This window comes from Pongo pygmaeus, chromosome 2, assembly GCF_028885625.2.
Source record: "Pongo pygmaeus isolate AG05252 chromosome 2, NHGRI_mPonPyg2-v2.0_pri, whole genome shotgun sequence".
In the NCBI taxonomy this organism is placed as follows: domain Eukaryota; kingdom Metazoa; phylum Chordata; class Mammalia; order Primates; family Hominidae; genus Pongo; species Pongo pygmaeus.
In genome coordinates this window covers 114,620,134-114,637,396 of record NC_085930.1, presented here as the reverse complement: position 1 = coordinate 114,637,396, position 17,263 = coordinate 114,620,134, and the positions used below count along the sequence as shown (strand labels likewise).

Here is a 17,263-nt window from a genome sequence, read left to right as displayed (position 1 = left end):
TATGCAGTTTCATTTGGCTGTTTACCTAATAACCTTGTTAGAAATTTCCGCACTTTGTATACTATTGCATAGGTTGATTTGAACCGAAAGCCACATTTATTATAAATTGTGGTCTAATTAAAAAATTTTAAAATACTAAATTGCACATATAAGCTACATTTTAAAACTATTCTATTTGCATCACTTTTAACGAAACAAAGAATTTCCTTAGAATAATTCTAATGTAGTTGAGTATATGCATTTATGGTTCATAGAGGCTAAAATAACTAAAAATGTTACCTGTGTAAAGCAAAAGGAAGCTTTGATATCAAATGCTTTTTGCCAGTGTATTAAGTGGAAAATTTGCTCACAGTGGGTCTGACTTAGGGGCACATTTTGTCAGTTGACTGTGTAGATATAGTTGATAAATTTAGTTTTCTAACATAATGCTCAGAATGAACATTTCAAAGAAAAACATTTTGGTAATGTTATACATTAGCTCTGTTGGCCACATAATTTGTGAATTATAAATCACAATTCTGTTCTGTAGCAATGGAAAATACTTTTTCATCAATGTAGATAATAAAAAACAAAAACTGAGCATCATTTTATGGGTGTGACATATGTCTACCGTGTACCCTTGACTCCCTCAGCCATTTTTTTTCAGAATGCAGTGATAAGTCAGAGATAACTGGAATTGATTGTGATAGGGTTAGGAAAGGGCAAGTAGAAAGATGATGAGGTGAGAAACACCATCAGTTGCTTTTCCTGTGGAAGTTAAGACTTTAGACATGAAATTGCTAAAATTTCATGTCTAAGAAATTGCTTTAGACATGAATCAGAGAAGCCGTTGCCTCCAGAAATGAACAGAAGGTTTGGAAACTAGTCTAAGGAAGGAAATCATTTTTCAGAACCAGGAGAAGAAAGACTTAAAGATACCTGTGGACGTATTTGGAGATGTGAAGGATCTGATGTACTGCGTGACCTTGAGGATAGGATTTCACTTTAGTCCTTAATTTGCTTATCTGCAAAGTGAGAATCATAATATATAGTTTATATAGTTGGTGAGAGTGTGTGTGTATGTATATATATGTGTTAATAATAAGTATTTTCTTAACTGTAAGCCAGGGCATTTCCTAGAGCTCTCAAGTTCCTTTGTGGCCTCATTTTCACGTGAGTGTAACAGTTACCCAGTGCAGTCAGCTCCTCACTGTTTTGCAGTGTAGCTGTAAGGCTGCACTTGAGATAGTTGCCCGTGTCTCTTCAGTTAGCTTTGCCAGGATTGAGCGGGATCATATCTCCATGGTTTCCAGAAGGGGGCTATGGGCCTGGCAGACCTTCTTGAAGCTCTACCTGTCTGCTCCATCTCTTGTTTCCTATCTATGCAATTATGAATGTGCTTCTATAAAAGATGATTTAAGTATCACGTGTACAGTTAGAAATGCACTTCATCTGAAGTCAGCTACAGTCATTGTAAGCAGAGGAAATATTGTGGTTCTACTTTAAAAACTGCCTGTTAGTCTCAGAGTGCAAACTTGATAGGTATCATTCTTCATCTAGTTTCTCTTCCACCCATTTTCCTTATTGGCAGCTATGGACTAAATGTAAAATTACCACCAACAACCAAGCATATTTATGTTAGTGAATTGATCAACAAAAAACTATAATAACTGCTTATCTGGGAAAAAGAGATGAGAAAAAAAGAAACTCTTACTGATTAATGAATTGACCAACAAAAAACTATAATTACTTATTTGGAAAAATGAGGTGAGGAAAAAAGAAACTTCTACTTACAGATTCTTGAATTCTTGTAATATGGAAGAGGTGGTTATCAGTTACTGGGCCAAAGTTTATATTGCATCCTGCTAAATTGCCCTGTGAGCTTGTAATATAGGGTATCTGGTGGCTCTGTACGTTAGAAATTGGCAGTAAGATACATATCTTATAGGCCAATGAATCCCATGAATATCTGCCTGTTGCCTGATTCTTTTGTTGTAGAATAAGATTCTTGTTTACCAAATTTATTTGAGGTTGTCCCTAAGGGAGTTTTGCCCGTAAAGAGATCAGCATTGCAGTTGCTTTGATTGGTGCTAACATTATTGGGCAGAGCCACCTATCTTTTTATTCCTTTTACTTAGGCAATTCATTGCTTGAGGAGCTGGGACAACCTGCCATCTTGATTTGAGTCAGTCATGTCCTTGTATGTCACTCACAGGGTTCTTTTGGTAATACAAGTCTGTTGATCCTAGCTTATGGGTCTGAGGGTCTTAGAGCATCAGGCCACTTATTGCCCCAACTTATGTCGTCCACTTGGCTGATCTCTGTTGGTACTTGAGGTTGTGTGTTAGTGACCATCCCGGGAACACTCCTGTTGGTCAGCAGCAACTTGGCCTCAGTACACTAGTACTTCCTATCTTCTTCGGCAGAAACAAAGAGCACCTGATTAGAGCTACAGACTCTATTCCACTAAATCTGATTTAGCAGAATCATTGAAGGACATTCTGTCCTAGTCCCAGGAGTTACCTCATAATGAACATCTTCATGTTTATCTATGTTTTTCTAGTGGAAGGATGGAGGCAGTGGAAATGTTTTGATGACTCCTTCAGCTCCTACAAGATCTCAGGCACTAGAATTCCTATAAAACAGGACGTTCTTTAATTATACTACCAAATGCTGCAAAGAAGTTGGCCAACATAATACTTTTAAAGTGGTTGCTTTGTTAGGGGACCTGCTTTTCTGTAGTCTTAGAATACTGATTAGCATCAGAGATTATTTGGCGTTCTGTATCAGGGTTGATACAACTTTGTTTCCTTATCTGCTTCCAACTGTGCACCCTTAGTGTGGGACTTATCCTTTCCTGTTACAAGTTGCCCCAGGCCACGAGGACTTCTAACCCATCATATCTTACTTTCCTTGTCCTCTTTAAGTTGTCAGATCTTACTCTGTAGATGCATAGTCTAGGATCTGAGGGATCAAAGCTTTACTAAAAGCTTTGCCACCTCAGAATAACACCTCTTCCTGGAATGGGGAGCCCCTCCTTGGCCCCTACACCATCAGATTGCCACATTTCTCACTTGCATATGTTGCAGATTTGCTTTAACTTTGCTCCTGACGTTTGCTTTATTGGTTAGTTTCTTGGTTCCCTTGTAAACTAGCTGGAATAGGTTATTAAACTACTGATGCTCCTGGCATCTTGTGGGGGAGTTTCCTAGTATGTGTTCATTTAATTAAACATGCTTAGAGTTCTCAAGGGCCCTTAGAGTCATGGGGCAGGCCAGTAAATTTTTATTCCTGAAGGCCTCATGTATTTGGGCACCTTCCAAATCTCCAAGCCCACAACTGTCTTTCCTTTGAAGCTCTTTGCTTACTTAACTTCATACTCCAGCACCAGCAATTGCTTTTTCCTCCGGGCCATTCTTTTTCCTAAGGAAATCAAGTTTTTATACTCTTCTGCAAGTCACCACAGTAACATGCTGAGTGTGGATGCAGGGTGTAATTCAGTCTTTTTCCACCTGAGCACACTCACAGTGTGCTCACCCCTAATTTGTGTGCCAGCAGCTTCTATGTAGTTGACTCTCTTGAGCCATCAGAAATTGTCAGAATTGCCAGTGTTAACTCACTCGAGGCTCATATGGAAAGTGTCCAACACAAAGAGTGAATGGTAAGCCTGAGACTAGATTTTGTTTCTGACTCCCGTCAGTAGAATCTAAGAGACCTGGCCTCATCAGGAATCCAGAGCCATGAGACAGAGGTGTAACCCAGGGCTTCAAAAGGCTTGCTAGCCTAGTGCAGTGTTTGTCAAACATAGTGAACATCGGAATCACGTGGAGAGCCTGTAAAACACCATTTGCTGGGTTCCAACAGAGTTTCTGCCTTGTTAGCTCTGAATGAGACCCAATAATTTATATTTTAACAAGTTCCCAGGGGATGCTGATGCTGCTGGGACCACACTTTGAGACCCATGGGCCTAGTGCAGACTGCTACCTTCGCTTCCACTGCTTTCAAACTCTATCTCCCTTAGTAGTAGATAATGCGAGTAGGGCTTGTCTACAGGATTGACCAGAAATCAACAAGTGGCCAGGTAGAGAGGACAAAGGCAGTTCTGCTCAGAGATTTCTCCTGCTGGAGTATCTCTAAGCATAATTAATAGGTGTCATTCATCTAGTTTCTCTTCTATCCATTTTCCTTATTGGCCACTATAGACTAAATGTAAAATTACCACCAACAACCTAGCATATTTACATGAGTGAATTGATCAACAAAACAACCATAACTACTTATTTAGGAAAAAGAGATGAGAAGAAAAGAAACTTTTACTTACAGATTGGTGAATTGATCAACAAAACTACCCTAATTACATATTTGGGAAAAATAAGTAATTTTCCCAAAATTACGTGAATTTGGTCACTTTAGCCTGTGGTGCATGGTTGTCAAGCCTTTATCAGAGGCAGAAACACAGGTTATTAGAGTCATGTGTTTGACAGTGTGGACTCGGGAGAAGTCAAGTGCAAAGCACAAGAAAGCAGGAACTTTGTGGCAAGTTCTAACTTTATCTTTCTTTCTTTGCAGTGCCTTTCAGGCAGTTCTGATGGGACAATTCGCCTTTGGTCCCTTGGCCAGCAGAGATGTATAGCAACATACCGAGTTCATGATGAAGGTGTTTGGGCGTTGCAAGTCAATGATGCCTTCACACATGTGTATTCTGGTGGAAGGGACAGGAAGATTTATTGTACAGACCTAAGAAACCCTGACATTCGGGTGCTAATTTGTGAAGAAAAAGCACCAGTTCTCAAGGTATGTTAATGTTTTAGTTTTATAATTAAGGTTGTTACATGTGTTAGCCAAATAGAGCAAAAGCTATATTAAAACATGACTCAACTGCGGGGTTGGGGGGGAAGGTTTGTAAAAAAGATACTCCATCATGAGCAGAACTTGACAGGGTAAGGAAGAGTAGACATCTGTCTGGATGGAAGAGTGTCAGTATGAGATACTCTGGGTCAGTTCTGGGGCACTTTTGTGTTTTGCTTTTTTTTTTTTTTAACAGTTTTGTAAGTTGCCTGTAGAAGAAAGTGTGACTTCTTGGTACATCAGTGATGCATGGCTCTCCCACTGATGAATTGTAGTGAAATTGTCTCATACTTGCTCCTGAGCTTGCCTGGCTTTCCTGAGCAGTCCTTAGGAAGAGAAATATGAGGAGTTAAGGTTATCTGTGAGCAGAAGACAAAGCAGAGGAAGGTCAGGAAATGTGTCCATGGTTTCAGGAGTAAGGAAGTGGAAGAGTACTCTCCTGAAAGAAGAGGGAGCAGGCTGCTTCATACTCCAAACCACCACTGCCTCAGAGCAGCCCTAACCATCAGGATCTGCCATGTGGGTCAAAGGGTTCTTGAGAAAGTCTTTGGAGCCGTCCATATGGACACCTGCTGAAAGTGAAGCCTAGACTGAAAAATGGCCAGTCAACATGTTCAACATCACTGATAGTCACAGAATTTCACATTAAAACAACAGTGAGGAAGTTTCCAAAAAAAATTTTTTTTTTTTTGAGACGGAGTCTTGCTCTGTTGCCCAGGCTGGAGTGCAGTGGCGCGATCTCGACTCACTGCAAGCTCCGCCTCCCAGGTTAACGCCATTCTCCTGCCTCAGCCTCCGGAGTAGCTGGGACTGTAGGCGCTCACCACCACGCCCAGCTAATTTTTCTTTGTTTTTTTAGTAGAGACGGGGTTTCACGGTGTTAGCCAGGATGATATTGATTTCCTGACCTGGTGATCCACCCACCTCGGCCTCCCAAAGTGCTGGGATTACAGGCGTGAGCCACCACACCCAGCCGGAAGTTTCCAAGTTTTAAAATGGAGGCAGAAAAATACTACTACTCCCTTTTCTCAGAAATCACCTAAAAGGAAAATGAGAAACAGAACTGCAGATACCCATTCTCTACGAAACTAAGTGACATCTGAAACCTCAGACTTTTGTGTAGGAGGAAGGGCTGAAAAGAGTAATGGAGGTCAAATGCGATGGTTGGGAGGATGTCTGCAGTCTAAGAATTCAGACAAAACTGGCCAAGTATGGTTCTTTAAAATAGATGGCATATCCTAATGGACCGAACCAGTAATCCCTTAGAGAAGCAAGGAGTCAGAACTGAATTAATAATCATACATATACAACACGTGTGCAGGCAGCAGGCTGATGTGATGGGGAGACAAGCTTGGAGGAGAAACACTCTGCATTATGAGTTCTGCAGCTGCCTGGATCTCTTGCCGGGATGTTGGCTGTGGGGAAAAGACTGAAAGAACTTGGCACAAACATAATTATATGTTATAAGGAATATCATCTTGAACTGAGGAGGATTGCTGCTAGCTAGGAGTCCTGCCCTGTTCCCACCACTGCAAACCTGCAGTTTCCTGATGTGGGAAGAATGTAGAGTGATTCCACTTGTGTAATATATACATGCACATAAACATATTCTTATATGTGCAGTATTTTACATACAGAAGAATATACAGTAAGCTATTCCCAGGTGTCCCGTCCTTAGGCGAGGGTTATTTTCACTTTTACTATGTTGTTAGGATGTTTTATACTTCAGACATTTTCAAAGTAAAAAGAAATTTATTTCCTTGTTACTAAAGAAACATAATAACTGGAGTAACAAGAAGAGAAAATTATGGAAAGTCTTTATCCTTTTGACTGTATCCATTCAAGTCCCTCAAATTGACCACACTTAAAATTATTGGCCACTGTTTTAGGTGAGAAATTACCCCATTACACTTTTATAGGGCTATGAATTTATTTAGCAAAGAAAAAGACTCTCTCATTTTTCTGTGCATCCTTAGTTTTTCACACATGCCCAGGTATAGTCACCGCAATTGTTGAATGAAGGAGTTGTTGATATTAATAACGTATCTAGTCCTGGCAGTTCAGAAGAGTTGACATTCCACAAAGCAATATTTTTGTGCTTTGTTTTCAGATGGAGCTTGATAGATCAGCTGATCCTCCTCCTGCAATTTGGGTTGCAACAACTAAGTCTACAGTAAATAAATGGGTAAGTGAGCTATTAACCTGGCAAAGGTTTATAAACATGTATTTTGTTATCACAGACCTGTAGACACCAGTTGCAAATGCTCAGTGTGGCCCTAACTCTAGCATGCTTTTGGGCAGGGGCAAAAACCTGAAAGCCCTGTGAATGTAGGTAGAATCCTAAAGATCATACTAAAATTAAGATAATAGTCAAAATGACTATTCTGACTTCTTTGTCTGGAGCCAAGATACATGCTCCATGTCCTTAGAATAGACACTGTTGCCTGATAAAACCAGTAAGTCTTAGTACATCTTCTGACCTCATGAAGCTACATTTGAAGATAGGCAGCCCAAGTACCAACAAGGCAGGGAAACTCACCAGGATTCAAATTTGTTTAAACATAAGAGAAAACAGAAAATTGTGCTTTCAAATTAGTTTTCTTTTTCCTCATAGTATGAAGAACAGGGATAGAGATAGAGGATAAACAGTAGTCATCCAAAGTGCACTGTTAATTCTTAAATCCTAATTTAAAAAGACTTAAGTTTTCTTGCTTACCAGACTATCTGTAGGTAACAAAAGAGAAAGTGTTTGCATTTGTTCCTGTTGACATGCAGGTCAAGTGTTCTTTCTGTGTACTTATTTTTTAAATGTTGTATATCTTGTGTTAATTTCATCATGCCAACTTATGACCAATATAATTTTACCTGGAAGAGCACTCCTGCTTTCATGCATAGTTTTCTCTCCCAAAGACAATATTCCCTTCTTAAAATTTGTTTCTTTCTAAACGATGATAGATAATTGTATTGTGACCAAATATTTTTCGGTTGATGTAGTGGTTGTTGAGATTTTCTTGTTTGTTTTTTGACTTTATTTTTCTTGCCACTTTAAACAGGCTGGCAAAGCTTGTAGAACATAAAATGATCAAATAACAAATTTTGTTATTTTAGATTTTGAAAGGAATTCATAATTTTAGAGCCTCTGGAGATTATGACAATGACTGTACAAATCCTATAACACCTCTTTGTACACAGCCTGACCAGGTTATTAAAGGTAAGAAAATGGAAGGTACTGTACCCTTTATTGAAGTTAGCGATAGTTACTTAGAGATTGACAAAAATCAAGACAATGACCTTTCTTTAAATATAATTCTGATGTAAACAAAAGATAATACATTGGTTTATTTTTAATATAAGGAAAAGGTTTTTTTGTTTGTTTGTTTGCTTTTTTTTGTTTGTTTGTTTTTTTGAGATGGAGTCTTGCTCTGTCACCCAGGCTGGACTGCAGTCACGGGATCTTGGCTCACTGCAACCCCTGCCTCCCTGGTTCAAGCCATTATCTTGCCTCATCCTTCTGAGCAGCTGGAATTACAGGTGTGAGCTACCACACCCAGCTACTTTTTATATTTTTAGTAGAGATGGGGTTTCATCTTGTTGGTCAGGCTGGTCTCGAACTCCTGACCTCAACTGATCTGCCCGCCTCAGCCTCCCAAAGTACTGGGATTATGGGCGTGAGCCACCACGCCCAGCCAGAAAATGTTATTTTAAAAAATGCTGTTAGTGACTTTTAAAGTGGACTTTCTTGAGTCAGTTTATTTGCCTAACATCAGAATAGCCATGATAAAGCCAGTAACCACTTCATAAAATACATAGGATTTAATATTGTACTTGGGTATGAGGCAGAAAAGGACAGATATGAACCTCAAATTCTACATGCTGCTGCTGATTATGACAAAAAAGCAGCATATGTTTAATGTCAGAGTTTGGGATTAGAATTTTGTATGGCACATTCATTTGTTCATGCTGTTAAACCTTTAGAATATTCATTCAGGAAGCAAAAGATGGGAAGCAAAAGTTAACACAAAATGAGACTACCACAGAGATTTCCTGTCATCGTTTTGACTTTTCCCAGTGGATAAAGCTGTTGTCTCTCAACAGTTTTCCACTAGTACCCCCTTGACATGAAGAGCCCTTTAATCCATAATGTATTATTAAAATCAGACAGTTTTTCTTTGAATGTTTATAAATGGACATAAATAATTTATGGGACTTGAATTGCTTTAGATATAATTATATAGTCTTTTGGTTTGCCTTTTCCTTTCTGGTAGCTAGTACAGTTTATGTTCCTGTTAGATACCAGTTAACAATTGTTACCACACCATGAATTTAAATGTAGAAAGATTGTTTTACTAATTGAGTTTTTTTTTTTTCCCATTAGGGGGTGCTAGTATTATTCAGTGCCACATTCTTAATGATAAGAGACATATAGTAACCAAAGATACCAATAATAATGTGGCATATTGGGATGTATTGAAGGTGAGTATTTTTTTGGGGCTAAGTATAGGTTGTTAGATTGTGTACTCCCTTTATTTTTTATTTTTTGTATGTGATAAGATAATAAATATAAATTAAGATGTAATTGCAGTAATACTTTATGGGGTGGTATATACTTTCTTATATGAATATTAGATAAGATCATAGTTCATCTTTTTAAGTAAATAAACTGTTTGAATGGAATCATTTTCTCTGGTTAGTGTATTGCAGACAATCTTATATGCTGCCTTACCTTAAAAGTCTCATCCTTGTCACTATTGACATCTTAAGCCAGATAATTATTTGGAGGTGGTGGGGGGCAGGTAGGGGGCTATTCCATGCATTTTAGGATGTTCAGAACATCTCTAGCCTCCACCCACTAGTTGCCAGTAATACCCCTCCCTCCCCCCAGGTGTGGCAACCACAGGTGTCTCCACATGTTGCCAGATGTTTGGAGGGAGGAAGAATGGTGTAAAATCACCCTAGATGAGACACACTGGAGTGCACACAATAAGGTTGGCTGTTTCTTAGGATTTATAGACATCACTATGAGCATTAGTTACAACTCTGGGTCATGTTACAATAACTCCTTCTGGGACTGTTGAAATGCATGAAGCTTTTCAATCACATTCCAAATAGCAGTGAAGCATTTGTAGGCAGATTAAAAAGTTAGTCTGCTTTTATCATTCTGACCAGTGTCTCTCTTAGTGTTGTTGGTATACTTGTTCATTTGTTCAACAGATATTTCCTAGCTCGAATGACTGTCATGTGCAAAGAACCATGTTTGAGGGTCATAAATGATGAAAAAGTCTTTACCTTGATCCCCTTTGGTAGGAGGGACAAGTGGAATGGAAAAACCTCATAGATAAAGAAGGAACAGATTTCAGGATAGCTTATGGATGAGGGAAGTCAGGAGAGCTTCGTGGTGGAGAAATCATTTGAACAAGGACTTAAAGGTTTCCAGTAGATGCATAATGGGGGTAGGAGGAAGAGCATTTCAGGAAAAGGAAATGAATGGCAGAGGCACAGAAGAAGGATGGTATGTGCTTATTTGGGGCAAGGTGAGCAGTTTTGTTTATTTGGAGACCAGAGTAAATATAAGGAAGTAACAGGGGTGTAAGGTTGAAAAATGACATTTAGGTCATCTCCCAAAGAGCCTTAAGCTGCAGGACCCAAAGTTGGCCTTTCTTTTGCACTCCTAGAAGAACCTTAGATAATTTTAGAGCAGGAAAATCTCATGTTGAGGGCAGTAGTTGTTAGTGTATGTAATGGGAAACTGAAAGCTGAAGGACGTCATGATTGGAGATCTAAAGGAAGAGACATGAGCACCATAGGAAAGGTTAAATAAATAAAAAAATAAAAATAAAGGACGAGACAGATGTTGAGCTTATTATAAAGGAAGAATTGAAAAGAGCTGGTATTTTGGTTAAGCTCCTGGTTATAAAGAAAAGAGATTCACTTACTTAATCTAAAGAATAAGACAGGCAAGTTTCTTGCTAGGAAAAAGGGACTGTCACTGAATAGAAACCTTGGCTTGACTACCATTTTTCCTCCCTGTGGGACATCTATGTGGGAAGTCCATTATGAAACAGTTGTTTGGTGAGCATTGCTTCAGAATGAGAGGCTTTAGTTCTTTCAGTAGAAAGTTTAGTTGCAGCAAGTTTCAAAAATCTGATTAGTTTTTCTCTACAATAGAGAGATGCCTGTTGGGGTTGGAGGTAGAAACTCACGTTGATTTCAGAGAGGGTTCTCTTGGGGACTGGCAGGATCCAGAACAGCCCTAAGAAACTCAGCAGCAGAAATTATTGATTCTTCACTTTGATACTCTGCCACAAATGTGTCCCTAACTCTGTCCTGTGGCTGGACTTCGCCTCATGCTGCCCAGGACCTAATTGTCTCCAGAATACCCAAGAGAATCTGATCAGGCCAGCTACTCTTTGAGAGCTGACCTATCAGTTTTCTGTGTATGGGTCTGTTGCCCACTCTTGGTCTGGTTAACTGAGGCCTGAGTAGAGTCCTGCTGTCTGAATGGGAGATCCTTCTACTTAGATGGGGCCAGCATACATCATGATTGGCATTTCTGTGTACCTAGCAGCTTCCCATATCTAGACCTTGAAGTTTTGATATCAGATGATCTTGTGTAATAGACATGGCTAAACAGTGTGGGACAGTCAGGAGTTTTTTAGGAACATTGGCTTGGGGGTTGGACAGAGCTGCATTCTAACCTTGGCTGTGCCAAATACTTGCCAAGTGATCTACGGAATATGCTAGGGAACATCTCTAAAATGGTTTCTTCATTCCTAAAATGTCGGGGGTGCCTATTATTGGTGATGTTGAGAAGCACAGTGTCTGGTACATAATAGGAGGCTGTTGCACTAATACAGGTGAAAGTTGATATTTGTCTAGACTAGGGTGGGAACAAGGGGGATGGAAAAAATAGAATGATTAGGAAAATATTTAGGCCTGTGAACAAGAGTGATACTTTTTTTTTTTTTTTTTTTTTTGATATGGAGTCTCATTCTGTCGCCCAAGCTGGAGTGCAGTGGCACGACCTCGGCTCACTGCAACCTCCGACTCCCTGGTTTGAGCGATTCTCCTGCCTCAGCCTCCCGAGTAGCTGGGATTACAGGCATGCACCACCACATCGGGCTAATTTTTGTATTTTTAGTAGAGACAGGGTGTCTCCATGTTGGCCAGGATGGTCTCGATCTCCTGGCCTCGTGATCTGCCCGCCTTGGCCTCCCACAGTGCTGAGATTACAGGCATGAGCAACCGTGCCTGGCCACAGGAGTGATACTTTAATGAAAGGAGTATGAGGAAAGGAAAAAGCAAGAATGAGTCCCAGGTTTCTTGATTGTCCAGTTTGGTGAATGGAAGTGATGTAGGGAATGTAAGATGAAAAACAGGTTATCAGGAGAAAAGGACATGCTGAGAAAGATGTTGAATTTGAGTTTCTGTGGGATATCTGAATAGAGGTGTTTGATGGGCAGACAAGCTGTACAGTCTCATACACAGTTAAAGAACTGGGTTGGAGAAAAAGGCTCAGCAGTCATCAGCTTGTGGATTACAGTTGATGTCATAGGAAATGTCAGAGTTTCCAAGGGGCATATGTAGACTGAGAAGAAACTAAGTCATCAGTCTTTCAGGGATGTTGGGAAAAGAGGAAGCCACAATAGTGTATGATTTTAAAAAGTTGCGGGGGGAGTAAGAAAACGAAGAGCCAATGGCAGCTCAAGAACTAATTGAGTGTTTCAGGAAGGAGCTTGTGGTTAGTGGCATTAACCTGCTGTGAGTTGATTTAAGATGTGACTGTAACATCATGGATTTAAATAAAGAAGGTGGCCTCTGGGTAGAGTCTTAAGGGCAAAAGCCAGGTAGAGTGAGTTGAGTAGTGATTTGAAGGTGAAGAAACAGAAAATTTGACTGGATAATCTTTGAAGAAATTTGATTGGAGGGGTAGGCAGGAAGCGGCAGAAACTGGAGAAGATGTAGGAGTCAGAGGGCCAAAGGAAGCTTTTGATTTTGTTTGGTTTTGTTTGGATATTTGGGTATTTTTCAGATGTAAGAAATTTGAGCATATTTCATTGCTCGTGGTGAGAAGCCAGTAGAGACATTCATGGGTAGATGACAATACAAGGTCATCCCAAGAAGCAAGAGGTGAGGGGGACCGGAGCACAGTCAGAAGGGACACCATTTTCCTTGCACCAGGGAGAATGATAGAGAAAGTTAAGGGGATTCTGTCAAGGCTTCTCTTTGTTTTGAGAAAAAGGAATGAGAGTCATGTGCTGAGGGTAATGGGGAAGGTGGCAAGGTCAAAGGTAGAAGAGAGATTTAATTGAGATGGACTGCAAGACAGTGAGCCCAAGGCTCAAGTCTCCAGTAAATGAGGGAGAGTGGCAGGTTGCTAGATGGCAGTGAAGGAAAGGTGTACAGTTTACTGCTGCTAAATGACATGGCCTCAGAGAAATAAGTTTTTACATGGAGATGGTAAAGTAATGTTCTCCATGTAGCATCAAGGAACAATGAGATGTGGGAAAATAAGCAGTCCCCCTTTGAGAAGATGGCCGACAACTGGGACCCTTGAAAGAGCCACGTTGCTGTTAAGATGAGGTGATATATTATATCAATATCAGCACAATTAAATACAGTTTCTTCCCAAATAATATTTTGTGCTTTTTTAATTTAAATTTTTTATAGCAGCAGATTGTTATTTTAAAAAAGGACCACATTCTTTTTGAAATGTATTTTAGACTGTTTCACTTAGACCCGTGAAAATATGTAAAATTTTGAATAGCAAAGTCAGAATCAAGTGAATTCACCACTTAATATTGATCGTTATACTTTCTTTTGATGTATAGGCATGTAAAGTTGAAGATCTGGGCAAAGTGGATTTTGAAGATGAAATTAAGAAAAGATTTAAAATGGTGTATGTGCCAAATTGGTTCTCAGTAGACTTAAAAACAGGGGTAAGTTAGCAATTGATACTTGTATGATTTGGGATTATTGAAGATTTTCATTATAGCTTATAATTACTATTAGTTACAGAGTCCTGTGTTTTTAGGTGTGAAAGAAAAAAAAATTGTGTTAAAACTTAAAATGCAAAACGGAATAAAAAAGAAAAAAACAAAATTAAAAATATTTATATTAAAAAAGAAAAAAATTAAAAAGTTACAAAATGCCTTTGGTATCCCAGGAAACTAAATTGTGTCGTTGCATTGAATCACACAAAACACATTTTGGTTCCTGAATTTATGACTTAGCACTTTAGTCAAATAGTACAAATAAATGAAGGTTTAGAGACTTGTTTGGAGAATATATTCAAATGGAATGCCACTAAGTTTTTTCTTTTGATAGATGTTAACTATTACTTTGGATGAAAGTGATTGTTTTGCTGCCTGGGTTTCTGCAAAAGATGCTGGTTTCAGCAGCCCTGATGGGTCAGATCCAAAATGTGAGTTTAAGTGTCCTTCATTTTTTTCCTCCCTTCTAAAGAGAAGATGAATATGAGCTGTTTTTTGCTAAGTACTTATCTTTGTAAAAGTTCTCTATATTTTGTTGACTGTGTCCTAAAAATATGGTATGTACAAATGCCTAATGTATACAAATCATTTTAGTAATTTCATATGGAAATAGCCCTTTAAAGAATCTGATTTTCGGCCGGGCGCAGTGGCTCACACCTGTAATCCCAGCACTTTGGGAGGCCGAGGTGGGTGGATCACGAGGTCAGGGGATCGAGACCATCCTGGCTAACATGGTGAAACCCCATCTCTACTAAAAATACAAAAAATTAGCCGGGCGTGGTGGCGGGTGCCTGTAGTCCCAGCTACTCGGGAGGCTGAGGCAGGAGAATGGCGTGAACCCGGGAGGCAGAGCTTGCAGTGAGCCGAGAGTGCGCCACTGCGCTCCAGCCTGGGTGACAGAGCGAGACTGTATCTCAAAAAAAAAAAAGAATCTGATTCTCATTTTTGTTTTTAAATAATAGCTATATCTGAACAACCAAGTAGAATATCTCTTTGCTCCATAGCATCATTGCTTTAAACAGTCTAAGATAAAATTTTAAGGGAATTGGCAAAATGACTAAAGTCTTTATTTTAGACATCATTCGCATTGGGTTAAGAATTTAACATCAGAATATGTACAAATTTACAATTTTTATTCTATTTTTAGGTTAAAGCCAATTAACTTGCTTTTCCATTTTATCTCTTTTTAATTAACTTTTTTGCAGTGAATTTAGGAGGACTTTTACTCCAAGCACTCCTGGAATATTGGCCTAGAACACATGTGAATCCAATGGATGAAGAGGAAAATGAAGTAAACCATGGTTAGTTTTTATATTCAGATAGTTGCATAAAAAGTTAGAGGTACTTAAAAGGTACTTACTAAAAGGTACTTGCTTAAACCGTTAGCTAAAATATTTGTGGTGTGCTCAGTTTATTGTCCTCTCTTCCACATCTCAAAGTAGGAACATCCATCCAGTCTTAACTGAGACTGAGATTCCAAAAGAGCAGAACACCTTATGATATGGCTTTTAGTGAGACTGCTCAAGATAAATAAATACCCTATATTTATATTCAGATGACTTTTGTCTTAAAATGAGGCACCTTAACAGACTTATTTCCAAAATATCTTCAAGGTAGCTCTGATCTTTTGGATTAACTTCCAAAGCTAGGTAGCTGGCTGCATCAGAAAGCCAGGTTTGTCATTGCATAGTCACTCTTCATGTTGGGCTGAAATGTTGGTATTTCCTAGTCTCATGGCCTACCTGATTTTGACTCTGTTTCAAAAAAAAAATTCAAATTCCAACTCAGAAGTGACAGGGCATATGCTCAAGCATGTGTAAAGAATTAGTGTCACTGAGGACATCTGAAACGTGTGTGCCATAGGCAGTGGCAGTAACATTCCCTGAGCAGCAGAGGAGAACATGTTTTGAATATATGCATTTGGCTCAGTTTGATGAAAGGAAGGGGAAACAAGAACTTAGAATTTCACATCCTCATGTGTAACCTACAGCTGGTTGAGGAATCATTGAGTCTCATCGACTGAGGCTTACTCTGCTGAAGATTCTCTGCTGGCCACCAGGAGTGAGCAACAATGGCGAGTACCTCCTGCCAGGGACTTTGTTCTGGCTGTCAGATTCACCCATAATGATATGTGGAATTTAAATCTCTCACATGAGGATAACATGCTTCCTTGAAAACCAGTCTTCTGATGTTCTTGTCAGAGAGAGGGTGCCGTTGCCCCACCCATGGTGGCTTTTCTTTTACATCACCTGACACACTTTGATCCCTGTCAGAATTGTACAGTGGACTTTGAGCCAAAGAAACTGATGGAAAAATCTTTCCACAGAGGGTCAAGAAAGCTAGGTTCTGGGGTGGGCTCTGCTGCTTAACAGCTATGTTGCTGTGGGCAAATCATTTCCAGTTAGATGGGATACTCTCAGCGACCCAAATAAGCAATAAGAATTAAGTTATCAAAACAGTGGTATAGTCATGCACCCTTTGGATCTAGGCTTTGGGTGAGGAGTATAAAGAAGACATCACCAGAAATCACGTCATCCTTAACATCAGACTGCATGGGAAAGGCAGGGCAGGGCATGGCTACCTCCTCATCCAGAGCTCAGACCACAGCACCTGCAGCATACTCAGTGGACACTCTGGAGTTGTTCAGATGGTGCTTGGTGAGCAGCTCTACTATTCAGGGGCCCTTACCAAGTTTCAGGCGGGGGTACTAGAGACACATGGGTATGGTCCCTGTCCTTCAGGAGCTGATGTTCTGGTATGGCAGAGCGTTACTTATGGAAAGCATTCTGAGATAGAAGGGTGCTAGGAGAGAGGTTCCACAAATGCCATAGGATTTCAGGGGGTCAGATGCTTCCAGTTTGATGAGGAAAGTGTCATGAATGAATTGGCACTTGAGTTGGTATCACCTGTGCTGGGTCAAAAGTTTATGAAGAAAGCAGAATGGAGCTAGGCGTGGTGGCTCACACCTGTAATCCCAGTGCTTTGGGAGGCCTCTAATATTTGTTGACAGTGATTTTGACGTCTGTGCTTGTTGGGTTATTTACTACTTGATGGCTTATGTTTAGGCTGCCCTGCCGAGCAGCCTTGAAACCAGGAGTTTGAAACCATGCTGGGCAGTATAGCAAGACCCTGTCCCTACAAGAAATGTAAACAATTAGCCAGGTGTGGTGGTGTGTGCCTATAGTTCCAGCTATTCAGGAGGCTGAGGTGGGAGGATCACTTGAGCCAGGGGAGGTTGAGGCTGCAATGATCTGTGATCACGCCACTGCACTCCAGCCTGGGCAACAGAATGAGACCCTGTCTCAGAAAAAACAGCAGTGGAAAGGAAATCTGCAGAGAACAATAAAAGCAAAATTGTGGACTCCTTGAGGATTTTTTCACAAATGCTTCTGTCTTTAGTTATGGTTGCCATTAAATGTAATTTTTTTTTCCTCAAGAAATTTTTC

At 39.9% G+C, this 17,263-nt stretch overlaps 1 protein-coding gene across 3 annotated transcripts in view; it reads left to right on the top strand.

The window, feature by feature from the left end:
- WDR48 (WD repeat domain 48) overlaps positions 1-17,263 on the top strand; it is a 43,869-nt gene that overhangs the window by 17,706 nt on the left and 8,900 nt on the right. For all 3 annotated transcript variants that reach the window (XR_010125739.1, XM_054483495.2, XM_054483497.2), the window contains 7 exons: positions 4,549-4,773; positions 6,938-7,012; positions 7,936-8,038; positions 9,203-9,300; positions 13,656-13,763; positions 14,152-14,248; positions 15,023-15,118. Coding sequence is in view for 2 of the 3 variants with exons in the window: in XM_054483495.2 (XP_054339470.1) it covers positions 4,549-4,773; positions 6,938-7,012; positions 7,936-8,038; positions 9,203-9,300; positions 13,656-13,763; positions 14,152-14,248; positions 15,023-15,118 (802 nt within the window). In the remaining variant the exon portion in view is untranslated. The remainder of the gene's footprint in view (positions 1-4,548; positions 4,774-6,937; positions 7,013-7,935; positions 8,039-9,202; positions 9,301-13,655; positions 13,764-14,151; positions 14,249-15,022; positions 15,119-17,263) is intronic.